The sequence below is a fragment of the Olea europaea genome, chromosome 21 (genome assembly GCF_002742605.1).
Source record: "Olea europaea var. sylvestris chromosome 21, O_europaea_v1, whole genome shotgun sequence".
NCBI lineage: Eukaryota > Viridiplantae > Streptophyta > Magnoliopsida > Lamiales > Oleaceae > Olea > Olea europaea.
Genome location: NC_036257.1, coordinates 2,951,113 through 2,968,303, shown reverse-complemented (window position 1 = coordinate 2,968,303; position 17,191 = coordinate 2,951,113). Strand labels below are relative to the sequence as shown.

The window sequence follows — 17,191 nt, the reverse complement described above, 5'->3', positions numbered from 1 at the left end:
AAGTGGGGAACAAGGCTCAAAACTAACTTCAAATAAGAAGCCATGCCATTGTCTTTGACCGCGAATCTTCCATTGACTTGATTCACCACGAGCTGTTAATCACTGTTGGCCAGCAGCCTTTTGACTTCCATTTCCTTGGTTAATCTGAGACCAACTAAGAGAGCATCATATTCGACGGTATTGTTTGAGGTTTTGAAATCGAACCCGATTGCACAGTTTAGCTTATGGCCTTTTGGGCTTTCTAAAACGACCTTCGCCCTAAAGCCAGATTCTCCTAACAAACCATCCACATAGAGGTTTCATGTTGGGGATTCTGCAGGTTCCATTGTTGTCTCCATTTCTAGAGCTTTGGCAAACTCGGTGATAAAGTCCGTGAAGGCCTGGCCCTTTATGGAACTTTAAAATTTGAACTGCAGGTCGAACTGACTGAGTTCAATTGCGCACTTGAATAAACAACCTAGCGTGTTCATCTTTGCAGCACTTATTTTAGTGGAAAGTTGGTCAGGACTTTAATGGAGTGGGCCTAAAAGTATGGCCTTAGTTTCCTCAATGTGGTAACAAGGGAGAGTGCAAGCTTTTCCATGTCTGGATAGTGAGTTTTAGCTGGCAGCAAAGCTTTGCTAATGTAGTACACTGGCAGCTGGTTTGTCTCTTCCTTCCTGGCGAGGACTGCAGTGATCGCTTCATCCGAAACCACCAGATATAACAGAAGTGTCTTGAGTGGTTTAGGTTTTGACAGTGGGGGTACTTCTTCATCACTTGGAACGCTATCTCATGTTCTTTGGTCCATTGGAACTTCTTCCCCTGCTTCAGAACCTTAAAGAAGTGTAGACTTTTATCAGTGGCCTTGGAGATGAAGTGGCTAAGTGTAGCAATTCGCCCACTAAGGCTTTGCATTCAGTTTTTGAGGTAATCGTATCTCTAACAAGGCTTTTATCCTCTCTGGATTTGCTTCAATCACTCTTTGATTAAAAATGTAGCTAAAAAATTGACCCGATAATACCTGAAAGATGCACTTCAATGGGTTCAACTTCATTTTATATTTCCTTAGAATTTGAAAAGTCTTGTCTAGGTGAATTACGTGATCCTTTGCATGGAGGCTTTTGACCAGTATGTCGTCAATGTAGACTTCCATAGTTTTGCCAATGAGTTTGACAAACATCACGTTGGCCAACCTCTAACATGTGCCACCTACGTTTTTCAACCTGAAGGACATTACAAGTGACAGTACACTTTCCTATCTGTGATGAATGATGTGGCCTCTTCATCATATCGAAACATGGGTATCTAGTTATACTTTAAGTAAGCATCCATGAAGCTTACGAGTTCATGTCCAGTAGTGGAGTCCACAAGTTGGTCTATGCTTGGGAGGGGAAAGCTATCTTTTGGGTAAGCTCTATTCATGTTGGTGAAGTTAACGCATACCCTTCACTTTTTGCTAGACTTTTTTACAAGAACTAGGTTGGATACCCACTTAGGATAGATGGCTTCCCTGGTGAAGCTGTTGCGACTTAGTTTGTCAACTTTTTTCTTGAGCGCGTTATATCTTTCTGGATTGAGAGCTCGTCTTTTCTTCCGATGTGGTGCGTATGTGGGATTGATGTTTAAGCAGTGACAGCTGACCCTTGGGTCTATTCCCACCATGTCTTTATGTTTCCACGTGAATACGTCTAAATTCCTTCTCAGGAAGTTCATCATCTCTACTTTGATCTCATGAGGTAATTTTTTTGATATTCACAAAACTTGAGTGAGGTCTTGAGAGTTGTTGGAAAAGTCTCCAGTTCTTCCATTGGAGTTGCATTTGGTTCAGATTCAATGATCCGATGATTAAATCCATTAGAAGGGAGCCCTTCTTCAGGGGCCTCGATAATGTCAACGTTTTCCTCCTATTCGAAGGTGCGCCCTTGTTCAGGAATGTCAAGCATTTCTACATCCATGCTAGCCTTGTTTGCAACATTGGTTATAATCACATTCATAATGCAAGGCTCAGATTTTCGAAGAGAGTTGAGGTAACATGGTTTGAGCCCATTTGGTCACCTCGAACTGCAGCATTTCCATGCTTAGTTGGGAATTTCATACATAAGCGGTGAATGGAGGTGACTGCCTAAAGGTCCTTTAGGGCAGGTTGACCCAGTACTCTGTGGTAAGCTGATCTGTGGTCTACCACTAAGAATTCTATGAAGTGATGAGCCACTCGGGGGGATGATCCTATCTTAATAGGTAAAGTGATTCATCCTCATGGGATGATGCTATCACTAGTGAATCTAAATAGTGGGTCGGTCATGGGAAATAGGCCATGTGCAATTTGCATCTTGTCAAACGTTGATCCGAACAATATATTCATCGAGCTTCCATTATCAACAAGCATATGCTTGAGTCTATTTCGAACTACTATGGCTCTTACTACCAACGCATCACAATGGGGGAGATGAACACCCTGTGCATCTTCCTAGGAGAAAGTGGTAGGGGCCATTCTTTTAGCTTCTTGGGACTGGTTGACAATGTAGTTAATCATTTGCTTCTCTTGTATAGTTCCTTTGTGCATTCCTAGTGTTGCCTCTGATGTGAGGTTATCAATAATTGTGTTAACTTCTTGGATAGGTCTATCTCCCGTTTCTTTTCTTCGAGGTGATTGATCCTTTATCGCCTCGTATCCCTGTTAGGAGAGGTGGACCTACGGGGTGTTCATGATTATGATCCCTCCTCGAGAAGCTTGAATTACTTTGATATAAGGATCGAGGGACGTCTCTACATTCGCTGATACCATGGCCATAAAGCTGATGGAATGTGTAGTACTTCGCCTATTCCAGGGGCCTGTTTGCTCGCTTCTTCTTTCGTTGGATCATGTAGGTTATTCTTCCAGTTGTTCTTGTCTCGGTAGTTGCATCCTCGTATGCCAAGATCGACACTGCATTCAGTGTGGCAAAGGCCAATGCTTGTCCAGAGGTGGACGCTACTGTATGCCCTGCCTGAGTCCATTGCTATGTGGTAAGGTACGCTGTTGGTGCTCGACCTACTTGCCTCTGAGCCTGAGAGAGTCCCTGAGCTGTGCGATTTCAGTGGTCAATCATTTCTTTGTTGACAATCTCCACCCTCATCATTCTACCAATTCATCATAAGTAGCTAGATTCTTGCTTCGCACGTCCCTCTAGAACAAAGTGTTCATGTTGAGGCCTCTCTTCATAGCTGAAAGGGCCTCTCTATCAGTGACTTATTCGCAGTATATGATTTCATCAGTAAATCTGGCGAGAAAGCTTTTCAACTTCTCTCTAGGAGCTTGCTTTATATCTTGTAGGCATTGCATTCAGGCCTTTCCTTCCCTTCGTGAGAGTTATTGGTTCAAGAAAGTCTTTCTTCAAATCTGGCCAACTCTTAACACTTAGAAGTGGTAGCCTACTGTACCACACTTCGACGACTTCAGTGAGGGTCAGATGGCAGGCCCTACATGTTAATGCTGGTGAGGCCCCCCTTAGACTCATTTGTGTTATATATTTGATGAGGTGCTTTTGTGGGTCTTACTTTCCTTTATACTTTGGAATTTTAGGGGGCATGAAGTTTGCGGGCATTGTGAAGCTTTAGATCTCCATTTAGAATGGGAGATTGTCATCGTTGTCATCGATTTTATAGGATCGACATGACCCTTCAAAGTCTTCGTCTAGTATAACTTGGGTAGGTGGAGGTGCTCCTCCTCGACTACCCCAATCCACCAAGTTTCTTCTCTCATGCCTATTTCTAGGCGGAGGAGGTGCTTCCTATTACTGATTTTGTTCTTGCTCTCATTGAGTTGATCTTTGTATTAATAAGGTTCTGTCTTATCCAGTCGAAGACACTAATCGACCTCTGCAGCTCGTATTTAGATGGAAAGTTTTCTCCCAGATGTGGTTCTGCCACTTGAATGAATTGGGCATAAGAAGTGACATCAACTCCAACTTCTCTCTTAATGGGGTGTTCTCTGTGGTGGCTCGAATGACCTCGGACATGAGATGTAGGAATTTTCTATTGAGTTGGGTGTAGCCCTTGTAGTATTTGGAAGCCTTGCTTGCCTTAGGCTTGTATGAAGAACTCATGCATTGCCATGTTCAGGATTGCGATGTCCCTTATGCCTGCCGCTATATGAGCCATTCCTGCAATAAATGTTGCAGTTCTATCACCTCGGCGATGCCGGTGATGGGGTCTCTGGTGTGTGATGTGTGACGTATCAATTTTGTGTCAATTCAACTCAGAGGAATTAATTACCCGTACACTCTAGATACGGCTGATTGACGCCTATGACCAGACACCTTAGATCGTCAGATGTATACACGTGTCCCACATCCAATGGTGCTCCTCATTTAAAATATCTATGGTCTGACAAGAAGCAAAGGTAATGAAACTCGTACTAAACTTAGCTATCTAGACAAAAAGTATCGTTTTTCTTCTCTCTACTTTTGTACGATTCCGGCACTGTTCCGATCATCGACATGTACATATCGATAAGTCGAAATCTCAATTTTTATCAAGGTAATAACTCAAAATGTACATATGGATACAAAATACATAGTGAGCCCCATAACTATCTACAAATGATGCAAAATAACTTCTAAACATAAACATATGTCCTAAAACACTGACTACATGCTCTATGAAATGAGTTATATTAGCAAACTTTGTTGTTTGGCTCTGACTCCAAAATCAAGGTTCAACTGCTGCCTAATAAGAAAAATGTGAAAAAATATGTGTTGATAGCTCAGTGAGTGGAGAAGTTCGAAAATAAATATACATTTCCATCTATACATTTTTATCGAAATGAAATTTATATCAATTAACTGCTCACAATTTGCATATAATGATAATCAAGATGGGAGACATTCTCATAATGCTGGAATATATATTCTTTTAGTCATGATATAATTCTCAACTCAAATGCATAATATCGTCTCATCACACTACATTTAATCCACAAAAAATGTATCCTCTGACTAAAATCTTTAATCCACCCATCGGGCTAATAACTTTCGTCATGGGCCTTTGGCCTCCTCCGTGATCGAAAGTTGATCTCAAGACCTCAAGTAATCAATTGTAGAGCACGGCCAAGACCCCTTTGTGAACTATATGTACACGGTCAAGACTCCTTCGTGTAGGATAGAACACGACCAATGCCCCTTTGTAAACTAGAAGAAGTATATAATCACAGGTACTTTTCTGGACGATCTCAATATCACATGTCACATTCTACTTCATAAGTAATCCACGTACAAACTTAATGATTTCATGTATATTATCATGGAAGAGGCTTTCATAATAATCATATAATTGTACCAAAAATTCATATAATTGCACATAATGTAATAGCATAATTAATATATATATATATATATATATATATATATATATATATATATATATTAACTTTTAAAAATATATAAGTTTTTCAACTCACAGAACTATATATGCAAAATCAACTCGGTTCGTAAGCTTTTCTGATGTCCCTATCGCCACCTGAAATACAATATAATTTTTAGATTAACAAACTATTTTAAGTAATTTCAATAATTAAATAAGCGATACCAAAACTTAATCCTTTCATGTTTAAGCGATTTCTAAGGTTTCTTTAATCACTTAAACTAATTTTTCTTTTATTCTTATTATACTTAATTCAATAATTTCCTTTCAATAAAATTGAATTTAAACTAACAATTTGACAACCGTAAAATTTAACATAAATTTTTCAATAAATACTTATCTTTCGAAACCGAGGAATTGAAGCTTACTAGCATAAACCACTTTTTTCTAGCAACTTGGCAAAATTTTCTGTTTTTTTTTTCCTTCCTCTCTTTTCTTTATTTTCTTCTTCTTTCATCTTTTATCTTTCTCTTTTTGTGTGATAGTTGGATTTTGATTTTGTGTGTGTGTGTGAGTGTATATATATATGTATGTGTATATATGTGTGTATATATATACACACACACACACACACACACACACACCATTCGAAATAGAGGAATTCAATCTTACTAGCATAAACCACTTCTTTTCCAGCAACTTCGCAAATTTTTCTATTTATTCCTTCCTCTCTTTTCTTTATGTTCTTCTTCTTTCCTTTTTTCTCTCTCTTTTGCTCTCCACTTCGTTTTCTTTCTAGTGTGTGTTGTGTGTGTTTTTGTGTGACAATTGGATTTGGATTGTGTGTGTGTGTGTGTGTATATATCTCCGCCTCCCAATTCGTTTGTCTTTTTTCTTTTTAGTTTTTTTTTTCTATTTCTTTTTTTGGTTTGACTTTTCAATTAATAAAGGTATTACATCGGCATTATGAAATAAAGAATTTGAGTGAAAAGTAGACTTTAACGAGAATAAGACTAGTGAGGGATTAGTTATGAAAGTAAAAATCAACTGATAAGAAATTTAACTCAAGTAACTTTAGTAAGAAAGAAAAATGCACAACAGAAAAAAATAAGGACAAGAATAAAAATATAGGAGAGAGTAAAGGAAAATTTAATTCTACTATTGTGGTAAACACATCACTTATTTATTTAAAAAAAAAAAAAAACCTTCAAACTTTATAGATCAGCCCTCACGTATAGCGGATGAATACCATGAATACAAATTCACATCACAATTTGAAAACTTCAAAGTCAAAACTATTAATAACTTTGTACATATGAAAAATGATTTCTATTTCATATAATCGTGTTGGTGACTGCCCCTGGAAGATCTGCCATATCATGAAAGACTGTCGTGTTTCCACTTCCACCTATTTTAGATAGTGCATTTGCAACATGGTTTGCTTCCCGGAAAACATGCCTAAACACCACTTCTCTTCCAGTCATGAAGTCATTTATCTCTTCCCATTCTTGCCAAAATTTCCATCATGTACATCGTTTATTGAGGAACCAATTCACAACGACTTGGGAATCACTTTCAATTATGATCTTTGGGAAGTTACGTTCCACACATATGTGAATGCCTTCCAAAATTGCTTTCAGCTCGCCCGGGAAGTTACGTTCCACACATATGTGAATGCCTTCCAAAATTGCTTTCAGCTCGCCCATGTGTTAGTATCGTGACCATAGAAAGTATGAAAAGCATAAATAAACTCCCCTTTATCAGCCCTAATCACCCCACCTTTGCCACAATTACCAGGATTTCCTCTGCAACATCCGTCAATGTTTAACTTAACCCAAGTAGGGAGAGGAGGTATCCAACAGACAAATTTAGTGACTTCAATATGCGGTTTTTGAATATAAATTCCCAAAGCTCGTAATGGAATGCAATTAGACAAAGATAGCCTAGTTACTTTAGTGTATTAGCACATAGTTCACCCATCCACCACTTCATTGAAGCTTAAATCTGATCAAAATTAATAGCCACTCCAATCTTTTTTCGGCACCTTGCTGTCCAAATAGACCAGAAAATCAAAACAGGGGAAAAGCCAATAGTCATGCCTACTTGGGGCATCTTTGATGCCTTAGAGAACCAAAAGTTCATTCTTTGCCTCGAACCCATTGATGTAATGTGAGAAATGCCTATGGCCGTTGATATCTGTACCTATAAGAAATTGGCCAGGTTGCTGCCATCCAACAAATGGTCGAGGGACTCAGTATGAGGTGTAGAACAGTATACACATTTTGATGCTAAGGAGATCCCCACCATTTGTATTCTTTCTTCCACACCAAGCGCATTATGTATAGCTTTCCAAGTGATGAAGGACATTTTTTTTGGAATTAAAGGGTGCCATACCCATTTATCCCAATCTACACACTCCCGTTTGACTCAAATAATCTCCCAAGTACTTCCAGTGCTGATAGAACCATCTGGAGATGGTTTCTAAACAACTTTATCCACTCCTTCACGTAACCTTGGAACTTGTTCTATTGCAGCTTTAGCTAAATCACTCCTAATTAGATCTGACAAGACATCTTCATCCACCCCCTTCAGGTCACCACAGCATTTAACCTAAGTCAGGCTCCACTACCTCCACCAGGTTTGATAGCGGTCCTATACCAGACCAATTATCTTGCCAGAAATTAATATCTCCACTTTTGATTCACCACACCGAATTTTCAATTACCATAAGTATGAAATTTGCTATGCTCTTCCAGAATGGTGAATTCAAAACTGATATTTGAATCTCATTGTATGATTTGTGAGGAAAATATTTTGCTTTTAGGAACTCCTGTAGCATCGACTCTGAGAAACAAATTTCCAAGCAAATCTTTTTTTAAGAGCCACTTGTATTTCTGCTAAGTCTCGGATGCCTAAGATAAATTAAGATGGATCTGCAACTATAGCTTGTAACATGGTGAAGAGATGAACAGGGTTGTCATAGTGGCTTGAACAGAAGTATCAAAGAATGGGTACTTAAATCTGACTGTATGAGTCTTGTTAGAGAGAGGTTCACTGAACTAGTGAATACAAACAGTGGGCAAGTACAAATGGGGAATGATGACTTGTCAAATTAAGGAAATTAGACCATCAAACTGTTATTTATTGAACACTAATCACATTCTGGTATGAAAAGGTGATAGATATATTCATGGCCTACAAAGAAATCAGGTATATCTTACGAGAATTAGATGATAAATGTGATATAAGAATTCATAAATGTTATACCAAGATTTTCTTAAATTCTCTAGAAGTAATAACCACCCTAAAAATTATTTGGATTTACACTATGCAAGCAAAGCTTTTAGTAGCAATACGTCTGCAGCCATAAGTGTAAAATCTGATAAGTCACTCATTTAGATCAAAATATTGGGCATATAAGTGATAAGGGATTTAACTTTTTTAAAATAGAGGGGGTGTTTGGAAGAGATAATATAGAACAACTCAAATTTTATGATGGGTATATTTTGAGAAAACAAAGTAGGCTACCCTGTATGAGTGATTTGTATCCGCAATCATTCCTGATACTTATTTGCTGATCTATGGGGGACCACCAATCATTTAGTGAATTCTGATTTTATCTAGTAACTGTAGATGATCATTCAAGAAAAAAACTGACTTTTCTGTTAAAAGAAAATTTGACACATTTCAAAATTTTATGCAATGGAAGTTTTTAGTTCAAAATCAAACCAATAAGAAAACTAAATCTCTTGAATAGACAATGGTCTGAAATTCTGTAGTATTGAGCTTAACCTAATATAAAGAATAGGACATTTTGAGACGCAAAACTGTAATTGACGCGCTTCAACAGTACTTCTAAGATCAGGACTTCAAATATTATCTTATAGTGAAGCTTTAAATAACTGCAACCTTTTTGATAAATAAAGTTCTACCTATTGATATTAAACTACAGCCTGCGCGGTCATGTATTAATTTATAGGTTTACATTTATTAATTTTCCTAACCAGTGGTAATCTCTCTCTTTCTGCTCACGTGTAAAGGGTCTCCAAATTTTATATAAATATACCTCCAACTATATGCTTTATATTTTATATTTGGCTATATAACTATGGTCAATTAGGTTAAATGGCCTGTAAATCTAATAAAATATTTGGAAATTTCTAGGTAACTTTGAGTAAACTGCCAATACATAATTACATTGATGGCGATTTAAATTTTAAAATTTGGATCGTTAAAGATAATGGTTTAGTGAGAATATCTATTATGTATGTGTTTAAGTAGGCCTTTGGAAGAAGCATTGTAGTTCACGGTATGTTGTTTTGTACTAGTAAGTTTGAACAGTAGTTATTGTATTCCGAACTTTATTGTGCCATTTGTCTTCAATGATAAGTTATATATATATACACACACACACACACATTCATTACATTTAACGGAATAAATAAACCATGAATTCAATATTTTATTTAACTTTAAACAAATAGTCAATCTGTTACAGCAAAATAATATTTTTTGGGCAGACAAACCAACACGAATAACATAATATTCAGGATCTATGCTCCTGGCTATAAAGGAAAAGTACCAACATTTATTTCTTGGATATCAATTAAAAGTAAATGTAAAAATAAATTTTCATGTTTAGATACACCATCTTTGGTGTTCACAGACCAATAGGCTCTAAAAGTAAGAACTTAACAAAGTTATCCACACCAGAGGAGTAGCTGTCCTCTTCATGTTGATAAATGACTTGTGAAGTTCTTGACATATTAAAGCAGGCTCTAATGATGGGTAATGGCCAGCTAGAACTGAGTAGCTCCGTGTTAAGCTCTTTCCATAAATTGCCAATGAGTTGCATTATGCATTCCCTAGCTTCACCTTCGGATGGTAAATTTTTCTCTTTCATGAACAAAGGTATACTCGAAGCATTATCTCCTCGATCTTGCTCTTCCTGACAAATAAAATTGTAAAGAAATAAATAATATGTTTTTCACACATAAAGTTAGAGTTTTTTCCTGTTTGTTGCTTCGTTTTTATTTCCCTGAACTCTCTCTTTATGTTTCCTCTATAGTTTAGATAGGTGTATAGCTTTGAAAGGCAATAAGATATTCTTGTACACGGAATTTGAAAATGAATATTATGAGAACTGCGAATATTAAATTATTGAGAAAAAATAGTAATGAAAATGTCATTCTGTTTGGTTTATCAATTGAATTAATCAAAAATTTAGTCTCTGTATGCAAAATTTATAAATAGGTTATAAAAGGAATAATAGTTTATACCACGAAACCTGTGAATAATAATGAACAGTAATTGTAAATATATGATTGAAATTAATAGTTGATTTCAATTCAATTGATAAAATCATTGATAAATTTCAATCCAGACGAAAGGCTAAAATATAAGAATTTCAATTAAAGGCTTTTGTGTGTCATGCCCTTTTTTGTAAAATGGTAAACCTGTGACTTTATCAGATTAATATATAGACGACACAAACTAACATCAGATTAAAGAAGCGTTAATTAATTTAAGATTAAAAAAGAACATGACTAAAAAAGTTATCATTTACTAAAAGGAGTAGGAACACGTCTTGAATAGTTTCTTTCAAAAGGGCTTCTATTTCCACAGTAAATGTCTTAGTAGAAGATATAATTTCTTGAAAATAAGATTTACGACAAGTTAAATGATTCCAAAAGTATTGTTTCTCTTCTATTTTCCATTTATTCATTTTCTTTAGTTATTCAGTAAAGCAATTAGGATCTATAAATAAATCCAATGAAAGTGTATGGATATAATATGACAAAGCTTTGAGGCGCTCAATGGACCTTTTTTATATTATAAAACCTTTTTGTAGGTTTGGATTGATGCAAAACTATTTTTTTGTACTACCTAGTGGAGATTCATATCTCAATTAGAAGGTCTTAGATAAAGTTGCTCTATCTTTTTCAAAAATGATATGAATTACTCTATTCCAAATTATGTGAGTAGCCATTACTAAGAGATATCTCAGTGTATGTGTATATATATATATATATATATATATATATATATATATATATATACACACTCGATTTAGTTGTTAATTTAGATTTGAATTTTCGTATTCATGTTAATAATAAAAAGTACATAGTATCTGATATAGTATTAAGACTATTACATGTATTATTGGGTAAAATAAAATGCAACTGATAAGCAATTTAAAGAAAACATTTGTCCAATTCATTATTAAGACTAATGCATGTAATTAATTACCTTCGAAGTGCCCAAATCGTCCCAGAGTCGAAGAATCTGGCCTGAACATGAAAATATCTTTGGATATGGTTTCTCCATTGATTTTACATTTCCATGGCTAATACCTTCCCCTAACAAGAAGAAAATATGCACCAAGGCCATGTATGACCCTGATGTAGTCACTGCATTTTTTAGGTAATTTGCAAGATCTGGTACATGTCCACTGTTAAACCAGTTGGCTTCAATCATAAAAGCTTCAATGGTGTTCATCCACTGTGACAAATGAAATTTTGAAAATTTCATTACTATCATGTTAACCAAAACGGTAGATGAATTGTTTATATATATGATGTAGAAGATAGAATCCTTAAAAAAACTATTAAAAAGAAAATAAGATGGACGACAATCGAAAGAAGAAAAATGTACTGAAATGTGTTACCACTCGTTTAAGGGATGGAAGAACATTTCGTCCCTGTTCTTTGAGAATATTGTAAGCAATCTCATTCGTAGTGTTGTACAGTGCCATATAACATATTTTCATGTATGCAGGAAGTTGTTCAATTGCATCAAGATTCCATCTGCAATAAATGAAATTTAATAATCAAGACACGTAAAATACCATGTTAAACATATCAAATGTCTTGTTAATTCTTGATATTCTATTTTTATAAATGTTATATTTATATATCACTTGCTAAACTAAATAGGATAGAGAAAGATATAAAGAGATATATGTGCAAGAATTTTGTCACATGTTTTGTTCAGTATCCTTGGCTTATGATAGGGTCCAATTGAGTAAGGGGTAGATATGTTATATTTATATATCACTTGCTAAACTAAATAGGATAGATAAAGATATAAAGAGATATATGTGCAAGAATTTTGTCACATGTTTTGTTCAGTATCCTTGGCTTATGATAGGGTCCAATTGAGTAAGGGGTAGCTATGATACTTACTTTTGAATTGCATCATTGAAGAGGAGGAGTTCATTTATGGATCCATAAGTGTCAAAAATGTCATCAATAACTAACAAAATGGCAATGGTTTTTGCTAGCTCAATACGCGGTTGCGAGTACTTGGGGTCTGGAAGGATTCCGATGGTCCAAAAATAGCATTCCATAGGGCGATCACGTCCAAACTTGAGTTTTTCCACAAGGCCTAACTGCTTCCACCATCTGAAAAAATGGGAAATCTTCATAAGAAATTAACTGATATTTAAAAGTAGATAACATTAATGAGTTTTATGTAAATCAGGAAAAAAAATAAATTTGAAATTGAAATGAATACTTGAAATTCTGCTAAAAAGTATATCCAGATTATATGGCTCGCATATTTTGGTACATTAAACTCGGGTAATGGACAGTACAAGACTCGACACTTCACAAATTTTTGTCACGTGTTTTTGTGTGTGTGTGTGTGAGTCATATTCAATGCTCTCTAGTAAAACATATAAACAGGCAGAAAGTGTAATGTTACCTTGATAACTCGGCCAATTCTATTTGGTGCAAGGATTGAACCTTGTTATAATCCAATTTTGCTTGCTCAAGAAGAATTTGATTGAAATTGCTTCCCATGCTATATTCATCAATATAGAGTCTGGACTCTAGCCTTGCCATTCTTAGGTGTCTAGGGAGCTCAAGGGCTCGGGTCACCTGTCTACAAAGCCGTTTTCCCATGCTCGGCATTGATAGTCTCAAGTGAGTTACTGCAAATCTCATGGCTTCAGAAAGTATATCCTCTCCACTTGCACCTAAGGATGATGCTTCATATAAACTTAAAAGACCCCTTGTGTCTTGGCTAATGGACTCTTTGAATTTTCCATTCTTTTCCATGAATTTCTTAAAAACGTCTGCTCCAAGTTAAGAAGAAAAACAATAGTTAACTGAACCGATCGTGTAACATGGACATAATGATTTACATACACATGATGTGAGAAGGAATGATAGGATTGGAATTTCTTCAACGATAAAAAAAGAAGAATAATGTAGAATAATGTTAATATATAAGATTATGTATAGTATTTTTGTAGGATGTATCCATTAATTGATTGTCTAATTGTTAAGCAGTGAGCTGGGCATTATGTCGACGTAATAATATAATTTAAAGCAGCATTTTCTAATTCTTCTGTTTATGTTTTTTTTTTATACACAACTTCCTTCTTTTTTTTTTTTTTTTTTTTTTTTTTTTTTTTTCACCTTTGAATTAATTTTTTCCAGTCTTCTTAAAATTAGACATCTTATATTCTGAAGGTACTTTACATGTTTTGAAACCATATTAAGAAAGAAAGAGAATGACTTACCACAGCTAACAGGGAAGCCATCAGTCCTAAGCAGTCGAAATCGTAGCGCGGTGGCGTGGAGATCATCACCAGCATCCCAATTTATTAACTTGTTCAACCATGAATCAATCTCTTCTTCATAATTATATGCAATTCCTAGCCACTGAAGTGTATCTATCAACTCCATTGCTGCCATTGGGTCCAATGCTCTTTGCAATGCATTTCGGGTTCTTTCTTGTAGTTCTTCAATCCCTTTGCTGCAAATGGTCTTATCCATTTTGTTAAGTACGTAGCCTGCATATATGTTTATTAGATAAAACAGCTTGTTAATTAAAAGAAAATGAAAAATTATAAGATATTGTTGCCCGTTAAAATGCAACTATAAAGAGCTCAATAGATTAAAAATCGTAAGAAAGTGTTGCACGCTAAATGAACAAATATAAGGTAGGGTGTTGAATGAAAAATAAGAAGGATAGTGCATTTAGTAAATTATGAGTAATTATATTTATGTTACACCACTTTTAATTGAAAAATATATTCGTAACATTTGTTTATTATCGTATTTATATTCTTAACTTTATTTTGCATTAAGTACCAATTAATAAGCATATAGTGTTCTTGATAGTGGTGTCTATTGGAAAATTTTGTCACGAGGGCATAAATAATTTGGCAGTGCTGCATATACATAATTACTTACAGATACGTACACATAATGTGGTGAGATATAATTGGATCAAAATTTATTCAATCAAATACGGAGAAAGAAAAAAAAGAAAAATTCTTCACTTTCTTCTTGACACCTCTTCTATTTGTAAATTCTTTTTTATAACTCTTTGGGTACAAATAGCATTATTCTAAAAAAAAATTATTTGTCCCTTAGATTTTAAACAAGTCAAAAATAACGAGTACAAAAAAGTTGGACAAAATAAACCATCAATACAAACAATATGTGCTAATTAATTGAAGATTAGCAGGAACAACGAACGAAGGTTGAAAACCTCCATTACAATTAAAATACCAAACACCAAACAAAAATTGTGATTCGAAAATAATTAGCCATGTATTACTTAAAGAAACATACTATGCTAATTTTAGAAAGAGAATGCAAGTACCGAAAACGGAAAGATGAGAAGCGAAGTGTCTAGTTGGTGTGAACAATTTCTTAATGTAACACAATCTGCACTGTCTATCAAGCGAGATGGTCACCACTTTATATAGCACTCAAATTTATGGATAACGTAGAAATAAATGTTATGACTTGACTTTCTATTTTTCTTGGTTATCACCTCATAAAGGACTGACTTTGTCAACTTTACAATAATTGGGTTTTAAATTTCGGCTGCTTAATCTTGATTTTCTATCGTAGATGCCATAAAAATATTCATTAGATTTCGTGCGAATTGTTCATAGTTTAATGAGTTGAGAACATAATCATTATTTGATATTCATGAACTGAACAAGTTGAAAATATTTCGAAAAACAGAGTTAAACCCCAAATTGTCACTAAACTTTGCCCAAAGTCTCCCAAGAGGTCACCGAATTTCAAAACATCTCTAAATAGTCACTAAACTTTGCCCGAAGTCCCCCAAGAGGTCATCAAATTTCAAAATGTCCTTAAATGGTCATTAAACTTTGCAAAAAGTTCCTAGGAAGTCACTAAAGTTTGCAAATTGGGACCCTATATATCTTCACAAAGTTCAGTAACCTGCAAACTTCGGTGACCCCCTAAAAACTTTTTTTAAAGGTTAATGATCATTTAGAGACCTTTTGAAGTTCGATGATCTCTTGGGAGACTTCGAGCCAAGTTCAATGACTACTTATGGATGTTTTGAAGTTCGGTAACTTCTTTGGGGACTTTGGGCAAAGTTCAGTGATCATTTGAGATTTTTTCCCTCGAAAAACATGTTTTGCATAGAGAATTCGGAGAGAAACATATATTAAAAGCTTATATTCTTCATTTTATTTTTTTTTTATTTTTTGTAAAACTTAAGAAAAACAAATTGAACGTCGTCCATATGAAGACACAAAATGACAGTTTTCACTTCAAACATGGCATCCCTGTTTTGTTTCAAGTCTTTTTTTTATATATCTATTTCTTTATTAACCAACTTAAAGAAAACGTGTTGTTCATATATCTCACACTTTATATTAATAAAGAAAAATATTTTTGTCGACAGGTGCTTATTATGAAGTAGGGCAGCTAGAACCAATGAAAGAAGATTATTTCGTTTTATATGTAACGTTAATCTTCGTTTTGTAGAAACTCTTTTTAGAAAACATAGAACAACGAAGTCATTGAAAAATATTAGGATAAATAACAAATATGGAGCTTTCCAAGATAGTTTATGAGGTTTTAGATATTTTATCAAAAAAATTATAAGTAATTAATGTTGATCTAAATGACTATTTCTAGACACTAGTTTACAAGTGAATTGGGAGAGAAACATATGTGTAAAACTTAAGTAAAAACAAATTGAATATTGTCCATATGAAGACACAAACGGTTTTCACTTCAAACATGGCATCCCCGTTTTGTTTCAAGTCTTCTTTATATATCCATTAATTTATTAGCCAACTTAAAGAAAACGTGTTATTTATATATCTCACACTTTATATTAACAAAGAAAATGATTTTTGTGTGCGTGTGTGTGTGTGCCCGCGCGCACTTATTATGAAGTAGGCCGCTAGAACCAATAAAAGAAGGTTATTTCTTTTTATATATAACGTTCATCTTTACTTTCTGGAAAATCTTTTTAGAAAACATAGAACAATGAGGCCATTGAAAAATAGTAGGATAAATAACAAATATGGAGCTTTCCAAGATAGTTTCCAAGGTTTTAGATATTTTATCAAAAAAATTATAAGTAATTAATGTTGGTCTAGATGACTATTGCTACGATAGATTTTAAGCTTAGAAAAAGTAGAAAAATTCTACGATAGATTTTAAAAGTAGTAATTTCGACTATACATAAATAGTAATTTCGACCTTACGTTTTTGGAGTATTTTTTTATAAAAATTTATAAAACCGTTATGGTCATATATAGACTTTTCTAGATCCCTTGAATTGTTATAGCTTGACTTTTCTAATTCAATTCAAACGAATTCATTATTTCGTTCAATAATACAATTATTTTGACATGGCCCTTCTGAGCCCATAATAGTTTACCAAATAAATTATTAGATAAGTTAAAAATTTTCTTCTCTACTTAATGCACGAAGATAAGCAAGTTGGCAAATAGATATACAAGAAATTAATGAAACAAGATTTTGATGTCGGACATATTTTATTTTCGCATAGTTGACAATATGTTCCAAGTGATTTTTATTGAGAATGGCCAAGCTCGTGACAACGTTTCTAATTA

The 17,191-nt window shown here is 34.6% G+C and overlaps 1 protein-coding gene across 1 annotated transcript; it reads right to left on the bottom strand.

Annotated features, from left to right (window-relative positions):
- Positions 1-9,954: 9,954 nt before the first annotated feature.
- Positions 9,955-15,017, bottom strand: LOC111370256 (probable terpene synthase 11). Its single transcript, XM_022991936.1, has 7 exons — positions 14,941-15,017; positions 13,853-14,122; positions 13,027-13,402; positions 12,507-12,725; positions 11,990-12,128; positions 11,572-11,823; positions 9,955-10,270 (listed from the first exon to the last, which is right to left on the bottom strand). Exons 2-7 carry the CDS (start codon positions 14,103-14,105, stop codon positions 9,983-9,985), a joined length of 1,527 nt encoding a protein of 508 aa, XP_022847704.1. The 5' UTR covers positions 14,106-14,122; positions 14,941-15,017; the 3' UTR covers positions 9,955-9,982.
- Between the last annotated feature and the right edge of the window lie 2,174 nt (positions 15,018-17,191).